The 18424-nt window shown below is 41.0% G+C and overlaps 1 protein-coding gene across 1 annotated transcript; it reads left to right on the top strand.

Annotated features, from left to right (window-relative positions):
* The first annotated feature begins 213 nt into the window (after window positions 1–213).
* LOC147331353 (retinoblastoma-like protein 1) lies at window positions 214–17650 on the top strand. Its single transcript, XM_086293638.1, has 22 exons — window positions 214–566; window positions 2684–2817; window positions 3178–3381; window positions 4101–4165; window positions 4340–4468; window positions 4940–5103; window positions 5254–5318; window positions 5408–5567; window positions 6066–6232; window positions 7387–7499; window positions 7723–7826; window positions 8244–8381; window positions 8642–8806; window positions 9523–9673; window positions 9756–9983; window positions 10356–10546; window positions 11139–11315; window positions 11961–12032; window positions 12133–12220; window positions 13362–13513; window positions 13608–13772; window positions 14776–17650. The coding sequence occupies exons 1-22, from the start codon at window positions 405–407 to the stop codon at window positions 14968–14970; spliced, it is 3189 nt and encodes a 1062-aa protein (XP_086149764.1). The 5' UTR covers window positions 214–404; the 3' UTR covers window positions 14971–17650.
* Window positions 17651–18424: the final 774 nt, after the last annotated feature.

Genomic DNA, 18424 nt, shown 5'->3' with positions numbered 1-18424 from the left:
TGTCGACACAGTATCGATACAGTTTGGGGAATGTGCTGAAACGCTTCACGAGGCCTCATCTACCCATCACTACCAATAATCAAAATTTAAAATAAATTAACTGAACATTAATTTGCTGAAAGCAAAGAGCCAGAGCGTCTGCTGAGCACGAGCTTTCTGCTGAGCACGAGCTTTCAGCTTGTGACAGGGGGTTGGGCGAACAGCTCAGGACCGACGCTCCCCTCGCCTCTGATTGGTCCGGGTCGTGAAGTTTTCGCGCCAACGCGCTGCATTGTGGGGGACTGATAACGGAAGTTGTTGTGTCCTGAACAAGTTGGTGGGCTGTGTTGTTTGGCAGTGGGAAAGAGGGGCGCTGTGTTTTGGTTTTTAGATTTGAACTCAGGTTGAAATTATACCTGTCGCGGATGCGGGGCGAAGAGTCTTCGGATTCGGAGTCGAGCAGGATGGAGGAGAGCTCGGTGCGGAGGAGTTTGGAGACGTTGTGTCAGGAGCTGAACATGGACGAACAGACGGCCACAGAAGCTATGGACAACTTTACTGCCATATGGAATACATATACTCTGGAGGTGAATAATGTCCTCTAAATAGTCAGTAGCTGTTTATTGAGTCAGACTCCTGCTAAGCTCATTACTGTAGATTAATTTTCATGTGTAGTGAATGCTAGACCCGGACACGAATACAGCAGTTAAAGGGCTCTGTTTTTACTTTCCACGCTGGAGTCGCACCGGTTAGTCGATCGCCACTGTTTATGAACTAATTATATTGCCAGTAAAATGATCGTGCTGATTTATTCCTGTGTCAGAGTCACCCCTGGTTTCAGCCTCTGTAATGCAAAAATACTTAATGTCCAAGGGAAGCTTTAGTGCTACAGCAGGTATCAGCTGGATCAAGCTAAATTTATACAATATAATAAACTAAAAATAGATGAGACTAAAGACAGCGTATATAGATTTATTTGGCATTTATTTTGTTGAGCTGTTGTTGTCATATGTTGTTTATTGTTTGGGTTGCTGTGATGGCGTGAGTTTCTGATAAAGTAGACACTAGAGTAATCGTAATGTTTTATTTATTGAATGTAACTACTGTCCAGAACCACAGTCTTTGGTCATATCAGGGTTTGGACTGAATAACAAAAAGGGGGAAACGTATTGTTACCACTGACCTTGGTCATGAATTTTTTTTATAAACATAAAGACGCTTAACTTGTTTATGTCAAGCCTGTTCTTGTATACAGGGAGTGCAGAATTATTAGGCAAATGAGTATTTTGTCCACATCATCCTCTTCATGCATGTTGTCTTACTCCAAGCTGTATAGGCTCTAAAGCCTACTACCAATTAAGCATATTAGGTGATGTGCATCTCTGTAATGAGAAGGGGTGTGGTCTAATGACATCAACACCCTATATCAGGTGTGCATAATTATTAGGCAACTTCCTTTCCTTTGGCAAAATGGGTCAAAAGAAGGACTTGACAGGCTCAGAAAAGTCAAAAATAGTGAGATATCTTGCAGAGGGATGCAGCAGTCTCAAAATTGCAAAGCTTCTGAAGCGTGATCATCGAACAATCAAGCGTTTCATTCAAAATAGTCAACAGGGTCGCAAGAAGCGTGTGGAAAAACCAAGGCGCAAAATAACTGCCCATGAACTGAGAAAAGTCAAGCGTGCAGCTGCCAAGATGCCACTTGCCACCAGTTTGGCCATATTTCAGAGCTGCCTTGTCCTTGCAAAGAAAGGTGGCTATATTGGTCGCTGATTTTTTTGTTTTGTTTTTGAATGTCAGAAATGTATATTTGTGAATGTGGAGATGTTATATTGGTTTCACTGGTAAAAATAAATAATTGAAATGGGTATATATTTGTTTTTTGTTAAGTTGCCTAATAATTATGCACAGTAATAGTCACCTGCACACACAGATATCCCCCTAAAATAGCTAAAACTAAAAACAAACTAAAAACTACTTCCAAAAACATTCAGCTTTGATATTAATGAGTTTTTTGGGTTCATTGAGAACATGGTTGTTGTTCAATAATAAAATTATTCCTCAAAAATACAACTTGCCTAATAATTCTGCACTCCCTGTACTAGTGTGGGTGGGTAAAGCTGTGCAGTAATTTAAAGAGTGCTTGTGGTATAGGGATGCACCACTGATGAAATTTTAGATTTTTTTTATTCATTTAAATGCATAAAATTCATGGCAATGTTGTTTATTGAAAATTAAAATGCAAAACAATAAATGGGAATTATTTGAAACCGTGAGTCATGCAAAGATAGCCTACTCTGTGTAACTACTCCATGCTCTTAAACTTTGTTTCATTATTGTGTTCATTTCCTGTTTTCATGCTTGTCTTATTTGTTCTGTAAAGTGTCCTTGAGTGTTTTGAAAGGTGCTTTTAAATAAAATTTATTATTATTAAAACTTAAGTAGAATCCAAAAATTTAAACATGGATAAAAGCAGGAAAGGATATTTTTAAAAAACACAGACACACTCTTATAAGTATAATGTTGATTCCTAATTCATATTTATGAAGCTGTAACAGCAAAATGTTTTCTGATCAGTTTGATGTTTCTTGACTAAAAAGATGAATATGATTGTGCATCACGCAGCTGTTTGATCACAAAGCTTTCTGTTTATGTTATGTATCAAAGACAGATGTGTAAATGTTGTGTTGCTGTTTCTCTGCAGGGAGATGTTGTACACTGGCTAGCATGTTCGCTGTATTCAGCCTGCAGGAAGGGGTCCACTCCCACAGTGGGCAAAGGGCTGATGGAGGGAAACTGTGTCTCGCTGACCAGGATTCTTCGCTCCTCGAAACTCAGGTGAATCTCTGTCAGCTCTGCGCGACCTGACTGTGCAGTTTAAGAAAAATGTAGCAACTGATAAAGCAGTGAAAACATCAGTGTGCCGAATAAATTATGAGGTGGTAACTTACCTGGTTTTAGATGACTGATGGTGAAGAAAAGACTCAGATTCAGTGTCTTCTTTACAGATAACACAGAAAGTGAAAGATTTTTCTGTATTATCTGTAGAAAAATGTGACCATAAACGATGAATGTTTACAAACTGAAATCCTTTAAAAAGTGTGTTACAACATTTCCAGTTAAGTTTTAATGGGAGCCTATCCTCCATTGTTTTGTGTTTGAACATGTACACTTCTGCTTGTTCTGTCCCTTCCTCAGTCTGATCCAGTTCTTCTCCAAGATGAGGAAGTGGGCCGACATGTCCAAGCTCTCGCAGGACTTCAGGCTCCGAATGGAGCGCCTGGAACGCAACTTTGAGGTCTCCACGGTGATTTTCCGCAAGTTTGAACCCATCTTCATGGACATGTTTCAGAATCCGCAGGGAACCGACCCGCCACGGCAACCACGCAGCAGGAAGCACAGGTAACACACACGGAGCTGCTGGTCTAACCCTTGGTTAACATTCTTGTAAAGTTCTATATCTAAAGTATTAAGATTTAAGTTTGAAGGTGTTTGCTTTAAATCCTTCTGATGCCTGACTTTGCAGTGCAAATTATATTAAAGTACATTCAGTTTTCGACACTGCTTAGCTATAAATTTGCTTACTATAGATTTAATTTTGTAGTGAATGTATTTTAGAGCTTCATGTAAAAAAAGCACCTGAGCAATAATAATGAAGGGATTCTCACTTTATTTAAATGCGTAGTTTCATGCTAAACATGGGCTGTCTTTAGCAGAAGCTTCTGTAAATTTCACAAATTCACTTTATTGGTGACTTTAAGCCCAGAGAGGACAGGACGTCCTTTTAGTCCTAAATTTCACTAATGCTGGTTAATTCATGTAGCCGTATGAACATCACAGAGGACAAATTCTCTTAAAAGCTCTCCTGTTTATCAGAGGTATGCTTTCCTCCTGTCAACAGCAGCTCATACCAGAAAGATAGAACACATTTGATTTTGGACACAGGGTCGTTTTTGTTTTGTTTTTTGTGATCTTGTCTCATACCATCTTTGCCTCTGGTTAGTTACGCTGACCACACACTTAGTCACCAGCCTTCAGTCTGGAAACGCAGAGATTTTATTCTCGTTGTCACATTTAGTCAATACACACAGCATGACCGTGTCCTCTCTCTGGGTCTGCAGGCGGCTGCCCTGTCACATCAGTGATGTGTTCAAGTTCTGCTGGACTCTGTTTGTCTACACTAAAGGTACCCACTACTAAGCTTGAAAGGACACTTTACATTTTCGAATAACTGATTTCACAAATAATTATGTGCTAAATTTTTTTCTCCGTTTTAGTTTCTTTAAATACAGCTACTAAAATAATTATTATTCATTACAGCCGTGATATATGATGTAACTGTGTGTTTCTGTTTGTGAAGGGAACTTCCGTATGATTGGGGATGACCTGGTGAACTCGTACCACCTGCTTCTCTGCTGTCTGGACTTGGTGTTTGGAAATGCTCTGCTCTGTGCCAACAGGAAAGACCTCATCAACCCGACGTTCAGAGGTGGGGGACCTGTGTGGTTGTCTCAAAGCGTTTTTAGACTAATTGCAAGACCGATTTTTAAAACTTTCAGTTATGTGTTATCTTTTCCACAATGCATTCCCAGAAAGCTCTACATTGATTAACTCCTCAGGTTTTTGTTTCCTAAACAGCTGATCATTGTTTACACTTTTACAGCTGTGATCAGAAATGTTACATCAGGGCGATTAATCACAACATGACAAATTCCTTTTATATGATCAGTGTTTTACGTTTGTACAGTGAGACACTGATTTGCTTCTCGGGAAATTCAGTTTGGGGAATAAACTCTGAGCAGCTGAGGATCACAAAATCTAAAATCAGGTTTTATCAAGCAGAAAATGTAATCTTAGGATCGAGTAGCTCAGAGTTTTCACTAAACCTGCTTTTTGGAACAGGCTGTTGTTGCTCCAGTACCCTCACAGTACATTGGTTCATTTGTGTGTCTGTGTGCAGGTCTGCCTGCTGCGTACCGTGCTGATGGACATATTTCCTCTGATGAGCCTCCTCCATGTGTGTTGGAGAGATTGTGCGAGCTCCACGACGGGCTGGTGGTGGAGGCTAAAGGCATCAAGCAGCACTACTTCAAACCTTACATACAGAAGCTCTTTCAGAAACAGGTGCATTCGATTTATCCTAAACACATGCATACATGTGTTTAATCATTACAGTTCTTTTCCAGCTTTTTTCATTATTTATTTTTAATTTTTTTCAAGCAGTAATTTTGTTTCCCTCCAATCTGCTGCTACCTCACATTTCTCACCAATCAGATCCTGAAAGGTCACGATGAGCTTTTGACTGAACTCTTGGATCCTCAGAACTTCATCGATAACAAGTGAGCAACAAGAGAACAGAAAACAGCTTGTGCTCTTCCCTCTTCTTTCTGTTTTAGAAATGTAGATCCATTTATGTGTGTGTTTGCAGTAAAGCCATAAACAGGGAGTATGAGGAGTATGTGCTGACGGTGGGAGACTTCGATGAGCGAGTGTTTCTGGGAGCCGATGCCGACGAGGAGATCGGAACTCCAAGGAAGATCGTTCAGGAGCCACCTGCCAGCCAACAGCTGCAGCAACATGTGGAGAAGGTAAACACACACACCAACAAAAGATTTGAAACACCTGCCAGAAAATACCAGGTCACCAGTAAATCAAACATAAGACTGAGAAGAAAAAGTGATTTTCGATTTAAATAATCGAGGTTTTCATAATAAAGTGCGAGGTGAATGCAAAATCCATTTGATAAAGTTTGTATTAAAGCAACAATTATTGACCAATGTTAGTAAATTACTAAGAAAATAAAAGGAATAACAGGAAAACCATTGCTTTTACTTTTAATGTAGTTTAAATAAAGAATAAATGGGCCCAGCCCAGGATGAACTATTTTGTCTTTAAGCACGGATTTAAAAGCAGCCAACAAAGGAGTAGATCTGATATGAAGCAGCAATCTAAAGCTCAACTACAAAAAGTGTGATCCTTCTTTGATTCAAACCTGGATCAGCGAACTCAATAAAAAGTCACAGAGATGGAAAAAACCATTATGGTGTTACTTCAAGGAAATTTACTCTCTCCCTCTCTCTATGCAGTCTGCCTCTCTCGCCCCCTCCACCCCTCTGACCGGACGAGTGTACCTGAAGGAGAAGGACCTGCTCGTCACTCCCGTCTCCTCGGCGACACAGAGTGTCAGCAGGCTGCAGAGCATGGTGGCTGGTTTAAGGACGGCCCCCAGTGACCATCTGATGCAGATCTTCAAGTCAGTCTTTTTTCTTCTTTTTATTTGTCTTTGCAGAACTACAGCACCAGTGAAAGGGTGTCCAAACTTCAGACTCGTACTGTACTGTACTTATCTTGAGCATGAAAATAGTGAAAGGAATACATTTAAATTAGAGGAGAAAGACTGTATACTGTAGATTTAACAGTGTGAGTAAAGAGTAGAGGAAAAAGGAGAAAAAGTGATTCAATCATGATCATTAGTCTGTGGTTTTATGAGTAAAATTGTTTGACTCAGTCATTTTTAGTTTTTCTGTCAGGGTGTTTTGAGCAGGACTCTTTGATCCCCACCTCCTCTTGTCTGTAGAGTCTTTGAACCTTGTGGTGGGAGGGGTCAGAGCAATGTGGGGCATGTGCATGTAGTAGGAGTTTCTTAAATTGTTTATGAAATGCTACCATATGTAAGTTTCACCAGCATCCTGTTCCTACTCTACCATTTTGGACTCCAGTTGCTAGCTAATGAACTCAGTATAGCAGGAAATGAACCGGTTTGTTTTGGTGTGATTGTGCCAGGACGATTAGGATATCTGTTATCAGCTGCAGTGTAAGACACTGAAGCTGCGGTCCATTGTACTACACAATGAAAGGTGTCATTACTCAGCTGAATGATACTGTAGATAACTACAACATCACCCTGATTAGCCTGCAGGTAGGGAAATGTAAGATGAGAAAATCCTCATCTTGAAAAGCTTGAATTCTCAGACAGATTTTTAAAAAAGGCTAATATTTATTATTATTATTAGTAGTAGTAGTAGTAGTAGTAGTAGTAGTAGTAATATTATTAAGTATTTAATATTTAGTGGCAATTCATGTATTATTTAAGAGAAATAAAAAAACAATAAGAGTTTGAATATTAGTGAAATGGACTGTAAGCATTCAGTTACCATGGATCTATTTTCATATATTTCTGAATCATTAAAAATCCTTTGAACATTTCTTTTGAGTCACAGTTACATCCTCCAGTAGATGAAAGCACGAGACATAACCAAGAATAACACAAGAGTTTACAGAAACAAATGTTACAATAATGCGCTTTTCATAAGACGCATGATCCTGAAACCAGTATCACTCAGTCCCTTTGTGGTGTTTTCTATACTCAATAAAAAAACATTTGTTTTGCCTTTGTTCTTATTGAAGGTCCTGCTCCAGAGATCCCACAGAGTCCATACTGACCCGAGTGAAGACACTGGGACAAACCTTCAAAGAACATTACACCAACGACTTGGAGGACACGCCTGGCTCTCATATAGGTAGAACACAGACGGTGGTTTGAGGAGAGGTGTCTTCAGTGTTTAACAGACGAGAGGTTTTTGGTGATGACTAATGGAATCTCACTGTAGTGCACTTTTCTACTCCGATCACTGAATCATTTTTCTGCAGTATGAATTAAAATAGTATTAATTAAACTATGCTGGCTGTCAGACTCACCAAAATCCCTGTAAAGCATAAATGCATGTGTGTCTTTTGTTCCAGACTTTGCAGAGAACCGTCTAAAGCTGGCTGAGATCCTCTACTACAAGATCCTGGAGAACGTCATGGTCCAGGAGACCAGACGGCTGCCTGGCAGAGACATGAGCGTAAGCAGCAGTCAGAGCGTGTTTCATACAATAATGAGCCACTCGCACACCACAAGTCATTTTTACTATCCTACCTCAACGTAGATTGTTCTCCACACAACACTGACATCATTCCTCATCTGATGAGGCCTGTATGTATCTCTATCTCTAATTATACCTGTGTGTATAATTAAATATAAATTTATGTTGCGTAGTAGCATCAGACTCAGTGTTTCTCACTCATATGTCAGTCACAGAAACGATTATGCAGTTGTCAACTACTGGATGAGATGCACGGATCAAAGACGCAGCTAATTTATATCGAGCACCCCCAAAACCCGGGCAGCAAGCCAGACTGTAGTGAAAACACAGAAGAATGCTAACACAGATGTCTGTAGAGTCTCTGGCTCAAGTTTAAAGGTGTGTTTGTGTTGTCAGGTTTTGCTGGAGCAGGATATCTTCCACTGTTCCCTGATGGCGTGCTGTCTGGAGGTGGTGCTGTTCGCCTACAGCTCCCAGAGGACCTTTCCTTGGATCATCAGTGTCTTCAAACAGGTTCCTTTCTACTTCTTTAAGGTAATAGACGCTTAGAGCACACACGCGCACACACACACAACCTTTGCTGAATAAAGGGTTAAAAAAAAAAATATCTAGACCACTAAAATCAATTTCCATCTGTGTTGCATCTGCTTAAAGTCATTAAACCAGATGCAGTACAGATGTTTAAATGAACAGCTCCTGTTTCCGGATTGATGAGTAAATAAAACCTGTCCTCTCCCCAAGCAGTTTGGGGTTTTTCACCACTCTGGATTGATTTAGTGTGTTTGTGTGCACAGGTGATCGAGGTGTTTATCCGCTCCGAGGAGGGCCTGTCCAGAGACATGGTGAAACATCTGAACTCCATCGAGGAGCAGGTTCTGGAGTGCAGGGCGTGGACCACAGACTCTGCCCTGTGGAGTGCCTTGCAGGCTGCAGGGAACAAGGTTCCCACAGTGGAGGAGGTCAGAGGAACACACATAATCCATAATACTTATAATATTGATAAAAACCTCCAAACTGTCTAGAAATACAAGCTCTCTCAATGTGCTTTGCATAATTTGTCTCTAAAGGCTCAAATAGAAATTTTAATAAACATAAAATGTCTCAAGTCTAATTTTTCATCATAAAGAGGATCAGTCCCATAAACACGATACTGGTGAAGACTATGAGGCCAAGAGGCAAGTGAAGAAAGATTTACATAGGAAATCACTGAAGTGGGAGCTATTAGACTAATTTCCAGCTTCATAATTTTATCTTTGGACTCTACTGGAGCAGCTTTGCATGAATCACATGTTGAGAACTTGGTGCAGCTCCTGAGATCATCAATTGTATGGGGGGAAAATGTTACTTTTTCTGTAACTGTCAACTTTCAAGTTGAAAAAACATTTACCATTCATATCATCCACAAATATGAATTTGTCTGAATCACAACATGAAATTTCTCTTTTTTTTTTTTTTTTTTTAATCTGAAAGTGTTAGATAATACAGTATTAGATAAGAGCATATCAGATTCAGGAAGTTGGGAGTGCACAGTGCAGTTGAAACGCATAACTAACAGGTGGGCGGGGCTTGTGTGTCACTCTAATTGATATGAAGAGCCAAGAGTAGGAAAGAAAAACATGTAAAACTCTGTTTAGAGAAGTCTTCAATAAACACTAAATCTCATCTCTTTCTGCAGGTGAATTTTTCCTCCAGTCTTGACACAGGTTCTGCTTCTGGATCTTGTTCTGTCAGTGGAGGGCAGTCCCACCTGCCCATGGTGGCCCTCTCACCCATCATCCATCCCCGCATCAGGGAGTTCAGGTCCGGCCTGGGCAGCGCCCGTAAAGGTGGGTCTCTAAGCCGGGCGGGTCTTCAGGTTGTTTTTGTAACTTAATGTTAAATTTTTTGTTTTCTCTTCACCTCTTCCAGATGTGCCTCCCTCTCCACTGTCCGTACATGACAGGTACAGCTCTCCTGCAGCTGGCAGCGCGAAACGGCGTCTCTTCGGTGACGACCCACCAGCTCCGTCACCAGGCCTGAACGCCGGCTTAAGCCCAATGTCCTCTCCAGCAAAGAGGCTGACCTTTGGCACAAGCAGCACCCTGAAGATCGCAGGACAGGGGACACAAACCACCGTCCTGAGTATCCCACTGCCAGGTGCTTACACCTTACACCATTCCTGTTTCACTGTTGTCATGGTTGCATCATCAGCCAAAACAGGATAAAATTACATATTTTATTTATTTCTTTTTTTAAACCTCCCTGGCACTGAATAAGCTGAACTGCCACCAAAAACAGAGACTTGGAGCATTCGCATTTGCATTTCTTTACACAGAGTATTCAGGCTCCATACAGAAGAAGGTCAAACCCTCAAACTGAGACTGTGTTAGTACCTTGCTCTGATGCTGGACATGGATTTAAGCCTCTATCCCTGACATGCTGATAGTTTTCTTTGCTAAAATAAGTCCACATAAACGTTCAGGCAGTTGGTTTTTCCTGCTAAACATCTGTTTGTGGGAATATCTGCAGGTACAAATAACACTGACCGCACCATCACGCTGATCCCGGTTCAGCCGTGTGATTCTTCTGCTCCCATCACGGCTCAGTTCCTGCTGACCGCCTCCCCGAGCCGGCCCACCGCCGTTGCCACGACCTCTGATACCCAAGCAGGAAATGGACGACCGAGACGCACAGGATCACTCGCTCTCTTCTTCAGGAAGGTACAGACTGTGAAAGGAGTGTGACATTTTACGACAGGCTGGTTTCATAAAAATCTCTAGTTATAAATTTAAGAATTTAGAATTTGATATTGTTATGTTTCTATAACCTGATCACTCTACTCTTTTTGTCTGGGAAAGAAACGCGTTAATAAATAAACCTTAAAATGTGCAGAACATAATACAGGTTCCAGTTTAGATGATAAACATCCCACTAGAGCTACAACCAACAATTCAGATTTAATCTCTTGATTTCTTTTTCCTCCTTCCCGCTCAAAAACAAAACAGAGCCCTTTTTTTATTTGTATTTTTGTTCACATAAAATGTCTCTTTCAGATCTTTGATCAGAACTTTGTATGTCATGCATTACACTGGTGGTTAGAGTAATACAGTTTCATTCTCTCTGAATATGAAAATAAGTAAGAACTAAATACTTTTCAGTTTTAAGATGTTTACTCGAGTAACATGAGCTGCATTAGCCACTGCCCTCCATACATTTATCTTTGACATTTTATTTTTCTACTTGTACAGCAGCTGGAAATGATGAATTATGAAATTTGCAGGACATATAAATCTCGTCCCTCTGCCCTTGCAGGTGTATCACCTGGCTAGCGTACGTCTGAGGGATTTGTGTGTGAAGCTGGACATCTCGTCCGATCTGCGAGGGAAAATCTGGACTTGTTTCGAGCACTCTCTGGTCCACTGTACCGATCTGATGAAGGACCGGCACCTCGACCAGCTGCTGCTGTGCAGCATTTACATCATTTCCAAGGTGAGAACCTGGAGAAAAGCTTCACATTTAATTAAGAAGAACGTATGGCAGCTGTTTTTAAACCACCTGAGGCTGCTGCGCTGGCTTGCTGGGAAATGTCTTTCTGGCATTTTAGCACTGTTTTCTAATTTCTCAATCATGATTTTTCTCCTCGGAGGGAAATGTGTTTCTGACAGCTGCTGTGACCAGCGACCTGTGCAGGAAAGCCAGGCTGAGTCAGCCAGAGAAAAGCAGACAGTTTATTCACAACATTTTATCCTTTAGCTGTCTTAGCTGTCAGTATAGTTTCTCCGATGGAGAATACATTTAATACATGCAGGCTGTTACTAACCTTGCAAATGAAGCCCAGCTGAAAGTTTGAGCAGCATCAACTGTGTCACATCATCGCAGTAGTGTGTATGTATCCTGTTCATTTGTTCTTTTCATAATTGAGCCCAAGTTTCTTTTCCACTGCTGGAAATTCAACTACTAGAACAAAAGAAACATGTGCTTGTAGTAGAGGTAAGGATACCTGAGTTTAGAATCACCTGTGTATTAACGTGATATTTCTCCAGAACAACTTACTAGAAGGAACAGGGCGTCTAGTTTAAGAAATCAATTTTGTTTGTACATCTCTTGACTCCTTCCTTCCTTCCTTCCTTGTAGATCACCAAAGACACTCACACCTTCCAGGACATCATGAAATGTTACCGCAGCCAGCCGCAGGCCAACAGCCACGTGAGAAACCCCTTTAACACAAGCTAATTACTGATTCTCTTAATCAGTAATGTTATGTTTGTAGAGGCTCCACTCTTACACTCTGTGTTTATACATGTAGGTGTACCGCAGCGTCTTACTGCGTCGCACTCCCAGAGAGCAGGTGGCTGATGAAAACATGGAGGTGGATCCTGTTTCGGGTGGAGAATGTAAGCTCTCACAGACATATGTTTCTTAATGACTTGCTTTAATGTAGCATCAAAGCAGCAGTGTTTATTGGCAGCCGTATTTCATGAACATTTCTAATCAGTTGTTGCATTTAAAAACTGGCAGCATCTTCTGCACAGCAGTTTGATATCTGAATTTAACCTTTTAAGATGTTTGAGGTTAGTCAGGGATTCTCTATTATTTATTTATGTATTTGTACACGCTGAAAGCTTCAGGTAAACTTGTGACTTTTTACAGATGGCGCTCTGATGGCTGACACATTATCCATCTTTTTTTATGCTTTTCATCAGACATATAGTCTATAGTGTTATCTTCAGGGGAATAAAAAATATACATGTATTAGCTGAGAACATCCATCTGTGTGTATTCTACCACCTCCATCTGCCCCAGCAGCCGACACTCTTGCTGTACAAACATAAAATACTTAAACTGCAGTAGATAAATCTGACTAAGACCTGGAAACGTCTCAGATTCTCAAACTGTCTCAACTGAGCTCCTCCTTCCAGACACCGTCCATAGGAAGTGCACTGGTCACTGCCCACAGCTGAAGCTCTCTGGCTTCACTCTCCCCTCACTCATGCACAACACCCAGCTAGACTTCATCTCCTCTACCTAAAGCACCTACTCCTTCCTCCCCACCTGGATCAGGCAGTTCCCCCTTTTCCAGCTGAGAACCTACAGCCTTAGATTAACTGAGAGAAATGCTAATTAGCTTTAACATTATTTCAGTTATGGTCCCATATTAGGACTCATCAGAGGGGATTTGACCAGTCTAATTCTGGGGCACGAGTGCTTTGAAAATATGCACGAAAACGTCCCAATAAAGAAAGAAATAGAGAAATGACAAAGTTGTTTTAATACATGAGGAAAAACACGACATCGAGTATGATCAGACCGAAGGAGGAGATACTAGAGCTTGTGTTATGCCACCCAAAGTAAAAAATTGATATTTAGGTATATGACAGGAAGAGGAAACAGTGGAGGGAAATTAACGATGTAGTTAAGTGATAGAAAAGCAGGACTTTAAGCAGCTGGCTGAAAAGCTGATGATATGAGGAAGGAAAAAGTGGAGCTCGATATTTGATAAATTACTCAAAACTGTTAATTTGCTTTTCTCTTCAGCTGCAGAGAAAACCAATCAGCACTCGGGAAACTTAAACTGCAGCCAATCAGGAGGGGAGGAGGAGCGTGGTGACCTCATCCAGTTTTACAACACTGTGTACGTCCTGAAGATGAAGAGCTTTGCTCTGCGATACGCCACCAGCGATAACCGGGTACGCTCCTGTCGTTACCTGTCTCCAAGGTAACAATATTATTGCGTGGGTGAATGTTTGTTCTTGTTTGACGTGGCTGTGTCGGTTCCTCCAGGCGGACGCTCCTCCTCTCTCTCCGTTTCCGTCGGTCCGGGCTCAGCCTCTGTCTCCTCGCCGGATCTCTCAGAGACACTCGCTCTACGTCTCCCCTCACAAGAACTCAGCAGGCTGTCTCACGCCGAACTCCTACACCTACAGGATAAACAGCAGCCCGTCTAAGGCAAGAACACACTGTCACTCACACACATGGCGCCAAAGAGTCTCTGTAACAGGACCGGGCTGTATCTGCGATAAAACACAATGTGCCGTTAGTTCTATAAGGTTGTAAAGGACGGCACATCCATCGAAGACTCTGAGCCAAATGGATGAAACAGTTCTGTGCTTCATAGCTGTTGTATCACTCGGCCTGATTGGGACACAGAAATGTGTTGTTTTACACTTTTCTCTGAAGTGTCTGTTGTTCAGTGTTGTTTAACTTCCCAAAACTTTTTAGTCATCTTTTTCGATTCACATTGTAGTGATGATTATATGCAGGCGCTTCTAATATTCTTGTGAATTTATAGTTGGGGGTCTCTCCCCTTTCACAATAAGTGCCCAGAAGCATTTCAAAGATGGCTGCAGAGTGGTGGGTTTTGCTTCTAAAAGACTGTTGTATTTAACCGTTTCAGCCGAGTAAGGTCCTGTAACTCCTAAACTTTCTGTTGATAATTTTAGTCTCATTTAAATCTTGGTCCTTGGTCTCATCAGTGTAATCAGTCATCATCTAGAACAAAGTCTTAAAAAGTGTTGATGGTCTGTAGAAACAGCCTCACAGTTTATTAAAAAAGTGTTTTAAACACTGCTCAGGATACATGAAAGGTTTTGTACTAGTTTGTTGTCGTTATCAATAGCTGTTTGTGTGTTGGGAGGGTGTTAAGAGCTCTGATGTGCAGCTGGGACATAAATCCAGATTTACAAAAATCCTTCCAGGAAAATATCCTCTACAGATTAGATTTAAAAAAAAAAAAACATTTATCATTCATATCATCCACAAATATGAATTTGTCTGAATCACACCATGAAATTTCTTTTTTTTTTTCTTTTTTTTTTTTTATCTGAAAGTGTTAGATAATACAGTATTAGATAGTGAGAGTGCACAGTGCAGTTAAAACTCATAACTAGCAATAATACACTATAAAAATAAAATGGAAGCAATGCTTCAGTGTGTCCTTTCCTCTCTGCAGGAGCTGTCAGACATCAACCGGATGATCCGGCAGGGCTGCGTGAGCAGGAAGAGAGCCTTCAACATGGAGGGGGACGTCATGATGTCGTCGGCATGCGACTCCCCGAGTAAGAGGGCGTGTCCGGAGAACGGCAGCAGCCCAGATGTGCTGCTGAAGCGCCTCCAGGATGTCGTGTCGGAGCGGCAGAGTCACTGATGGGCCGACAGAGGGACAGAAACTCAAACCTGAAACTCTGCCAGGAAAGTAATGAAGCATTAAGATTAACGGCTCCTCAGGTTCAAAAAGAAAAATCCAGCGACACACAGAGACGTGTTTGATTTCAGGAAACGTAAAGCTAAGGTGCCTGTTTTATGTCTCACATTTGATTTTAATCCAAGGGCACAAGACACCGAACGCACAGCGATATTGATGCTTTTCTTGTTTTATCCACAGCAAGTTGTAGTTCTGCTTCCTGTCTGTCGATCACATTGTTTGATTCACATCACGAAACAAAACTCACACAAGAGGCGAAACGCTCACTGAGAGTTGCGTTACGTCTTTGCACAGAGGTGCTTGTTATATTCGTGTTCAATCCTCGGTGTGACTCACGTTCAGTTCCTTTCAGTTTTAATCCCGCCCCTTTAATTTAATCAACCAATCCGCTTGAATCAGAGGTCCCGTTTTTGATCTTTGAGCTTTTAATTGTTCAGTTGCCTCCACTCAGACTTACTGCCAGTTTGTCCTAGTGGCCACCTGTAGTAATGCACCTGAAATTCCACAGGGAAAGGGTTTTTGCTTTCCCGCAAACCTCTGGAGAAAAAAAAAAAAAAAAGATGTGTAATGAGGTCGGTTTTAATTGTTCTGGTTTTAAATTTTGTTGATGGAGGGATTAATGTTTCTAAAATCGTTCCTAGCAGCTGAAAAATCTGTGTGTGCCTTAGATACATGTAGATCCCAAATCGGGGCTTACACGATGCATCCCTGCTGCCGCCGTCTTATTCAGGAGGTCTGACTGACTTTGGATCACATTATTATACTAAACAGCAAAGTTGTTTTTCAGCTCTGTGGTGTTCCAAAGAAACAGATGCTAAATCAAAGCACCAATTATATATATTTCTTTTTTTTTCTTTTTCTTTTTAACAGATTTTACTGTTTGAGAAACATGTTTGATTAGATAACAATAAGTAATCCTTCCTCTAATCTGACTTTTTGTTTAAATCAATGTCCTGGCATTATAATAAGCTAATGTTGGCTTATGTCAGGAAGGATAAACACCTTTTATAATACTATTATGAAAGCTGTGCTACAAGTCTTATTATGACATATAAAGGATGTTAACTGGCTCGTCAGCTGTGGTCATCCTAAATTACCCGGTCGAGCGTTAAAAAGTTAAATATGTAGCTGGATATATAAATATGTTAACCTGCACTGCGTTGTTCACATAACTGCTGATCTGTGTGCAGATTCCTAAAAGATAAAGTCAGAAGACTATCGTGGACTCCAGCTCTTCAGACTGAATCCCTCGTCTGCAACTTTCATGTAAAGTACTTGACAGGAAGATAAACTGGATTCAATGATGGAGAAGTCCCACTTTTATATTTAACATCAAAACAGAGCTGAAAATAATCAGCTATGATTCTAAAATTTGGTAAACCTATTCAAGCGTTTGTAACTGCTTGAAAATCAGTTGAAATTTCAGCAAATTCTGATGATTTTTAATTATGCATAGGCCTCTTCCTTCACAGACGTAAAGCATTAGAAGCCCAGAGCCTCCTGAACAATATGGCGGCCTTGTTCTTGCATTGCTTCACTCAGTAACAGCGATCGGTGTAGCGTCTGTGTCAATGGACTCTGTAAGCCAAGCGGTAACTTGTCATTCTCAGGCGAGCGTGAGGCATCTCCATGGAGTCGTTCACAGTCGCAGTCCCACCTAAAAACAGACAAACTGTGGACTCTGCCTGTAAACTGAGCCTGGTGGTGATCATCTCATTTATTACAGTCGCCAGCTGAGCATCACATGCAGCCAGCTTGATGACATGTCTGGGGTCAGACGTTGGTCTTTAAGCAGCTGTAGTAGCAGACTTTGTTTTTCAGTGTGGCGACAGCTGTTTGCGTGTTTGTGACTCAGCACTTTAAAACTCTCTTTCATACTGCAGGAATTACCTTTCTTTGTTTTAACAGACTCAAAGAATATTTGATATTTGGAGTATCTAATCATCCACACCTCTCATACATGATTTCCAAAACAAACAAAATATAAACACCTTCTCTTCTTTCAGAGAAATCTGATGTGAACACTTTTTGATTCAGAGAGTCTTTATACATGAGTTTTCAGGGTCAGACCTCTCAGCCTGTCTGTGTTGGTGCCTTTTTTGTACATATGCAAATAAATAACAGTATTAAGGAAAATAAGTGGAGAAAAGGAAACGCAGAAGTATCTGAAACCTTTTTCAGATGTCTGAAATAGTTGAACGTCTAAACCGTGTATCGTTTCCTTGAGATGATGTCTTTCACTACACTTCCTGCAGATGTCTCCTCTTTGTTTGGAGACTTGATTTCTGTGGAGAAAATGTCTTTTATTAGTTTTAATGTTTATTTTTATTTTGTGGTTTGAACCATGTTGTGCTGTAATTACAGGTGTTCTGCTCGGCTGAAGCAGCATTTTTGTACGCAGGTGTGTAGTATCTACACTCGACTTTATTCTATGATGTGTTAGAAATCAGTCTCTCAGCTTCTACCTACCGTGGCTTTTTCATAATTGCTAAAAAAAAAAGTTTTGTAAAATAAACATTTAAAAGGTGTTGAGTTGTTTTATGGAAGGCCTTTAAAAACACTGATCGATGGGCGTCGCCCGTCATCTTCAGTGATATTTGTATTTTCTACAAATAGTCAAGTTTTGTATAATAAAACTCTTCATTGTGAAATTTAGCTTTCATGTGTCCCCCTTATTTCATTTTTTTAATTTTCTTTGGTGAAAATATTTTTAAAAATAATTTAAAAGTGAATTCTTGACTTTTCACATCACTTGGGGGGGTGATCAGTACCATGAAGGTCCTGGGTGAGTGGCCACCGGGCTGCTGAGGCCTTTCTGGGTGGAGTCTCCCTGCACCGCCGTGGTTTTTCTCCGGCTTCTCCCACAGTCCAGACCTGATGTTAGGTTAACTGGCCCGAGGACAGCTGGGATAGGCTCCAGCCTTCCTGTGACCCTAAATTGAATAAGTAGAAGAAGAGTGATGGATAATGTAAGTTGAGGCTCCTGAAAACCACTAAATGGCCCTTGTGGTGAGGTTCCACTGGTCAGGAAGTGACCACACTTCAACTGTTATTTGGTAGATTCAGTTTTATTCTGTAACTCAAGACATCACTTGTTCACTTTTTCTGTTTTCATATATTCATTGTGATTTTCTGATGATTTGCTGAGATGCGGCATATTTTTCTTCTTTGTCCTCCGGGCTCGCATGCTGAGACAATGTCTGACATTTTGATCGGCTCTAAAGTGAACACCGCAGGCCGGGCACTTTAGGTAAAAGCCAGACTTTACAAATGCCAGTGAAAGCAGAGAAGACTGTCGTCACAGGTTAAGTGCTGGCTGCCCACTCTTTTCTGAACAGGGAAAATTTTGAGTCAACACCAAACCGCACGCTGTGCAGATTTCAGCAGAAATCGAAGA

This window comes from Aulonocara sp. 'chitande type north' Nkhata Bay, linkage group LG5, assembly GCF_057382095.1.
Source record: "Aulonocara sp. 'chitande type north' Nkhata Bay isolate Kocher_YH1m ecotype deep benthic linkage group LG5, A_spYH_male_GT1.1, whole genome shotgun sequence".
In the NCBI taxonomy this organism is placed as follows: domain Eukaryota; kingdom Metazoa; phylum Chordata; class Actinopteri; order Cichliformes; family Cichlidae; genus Aulonocara; species Aulonocara sp. 'chitande type north' Nkhata Bay.
This window is presented reverse-complemented; position numbering and strand designations above follow the sequence as displayed.

Excerpts from the sequence above, each read along its gene's own strand:
- LOC147331353 (XM_086293638.1), top strand. The coding sequence starts at position 405 with ATGCGGGGCGAAGAGTCTTCGGATTCGGAGTCGAGCAGGATGGAGGAG. Across the intron at positions 6,233-7,386 it reads CATCTGATGCAGATCTTCAA|GTCCTGCTCCAGAGATCCCA; the intron begins GTCAGTCTTTTT and ends TTCTTATTGAAG. Across the intron at positions 7,500-7,722 it reads CACGCCTGGCTCTCATATAG|ACTTTGCAGAGAACCGTCTA; the intron begins GTAGAACACAGA and ends CTTTTGTTCCAG.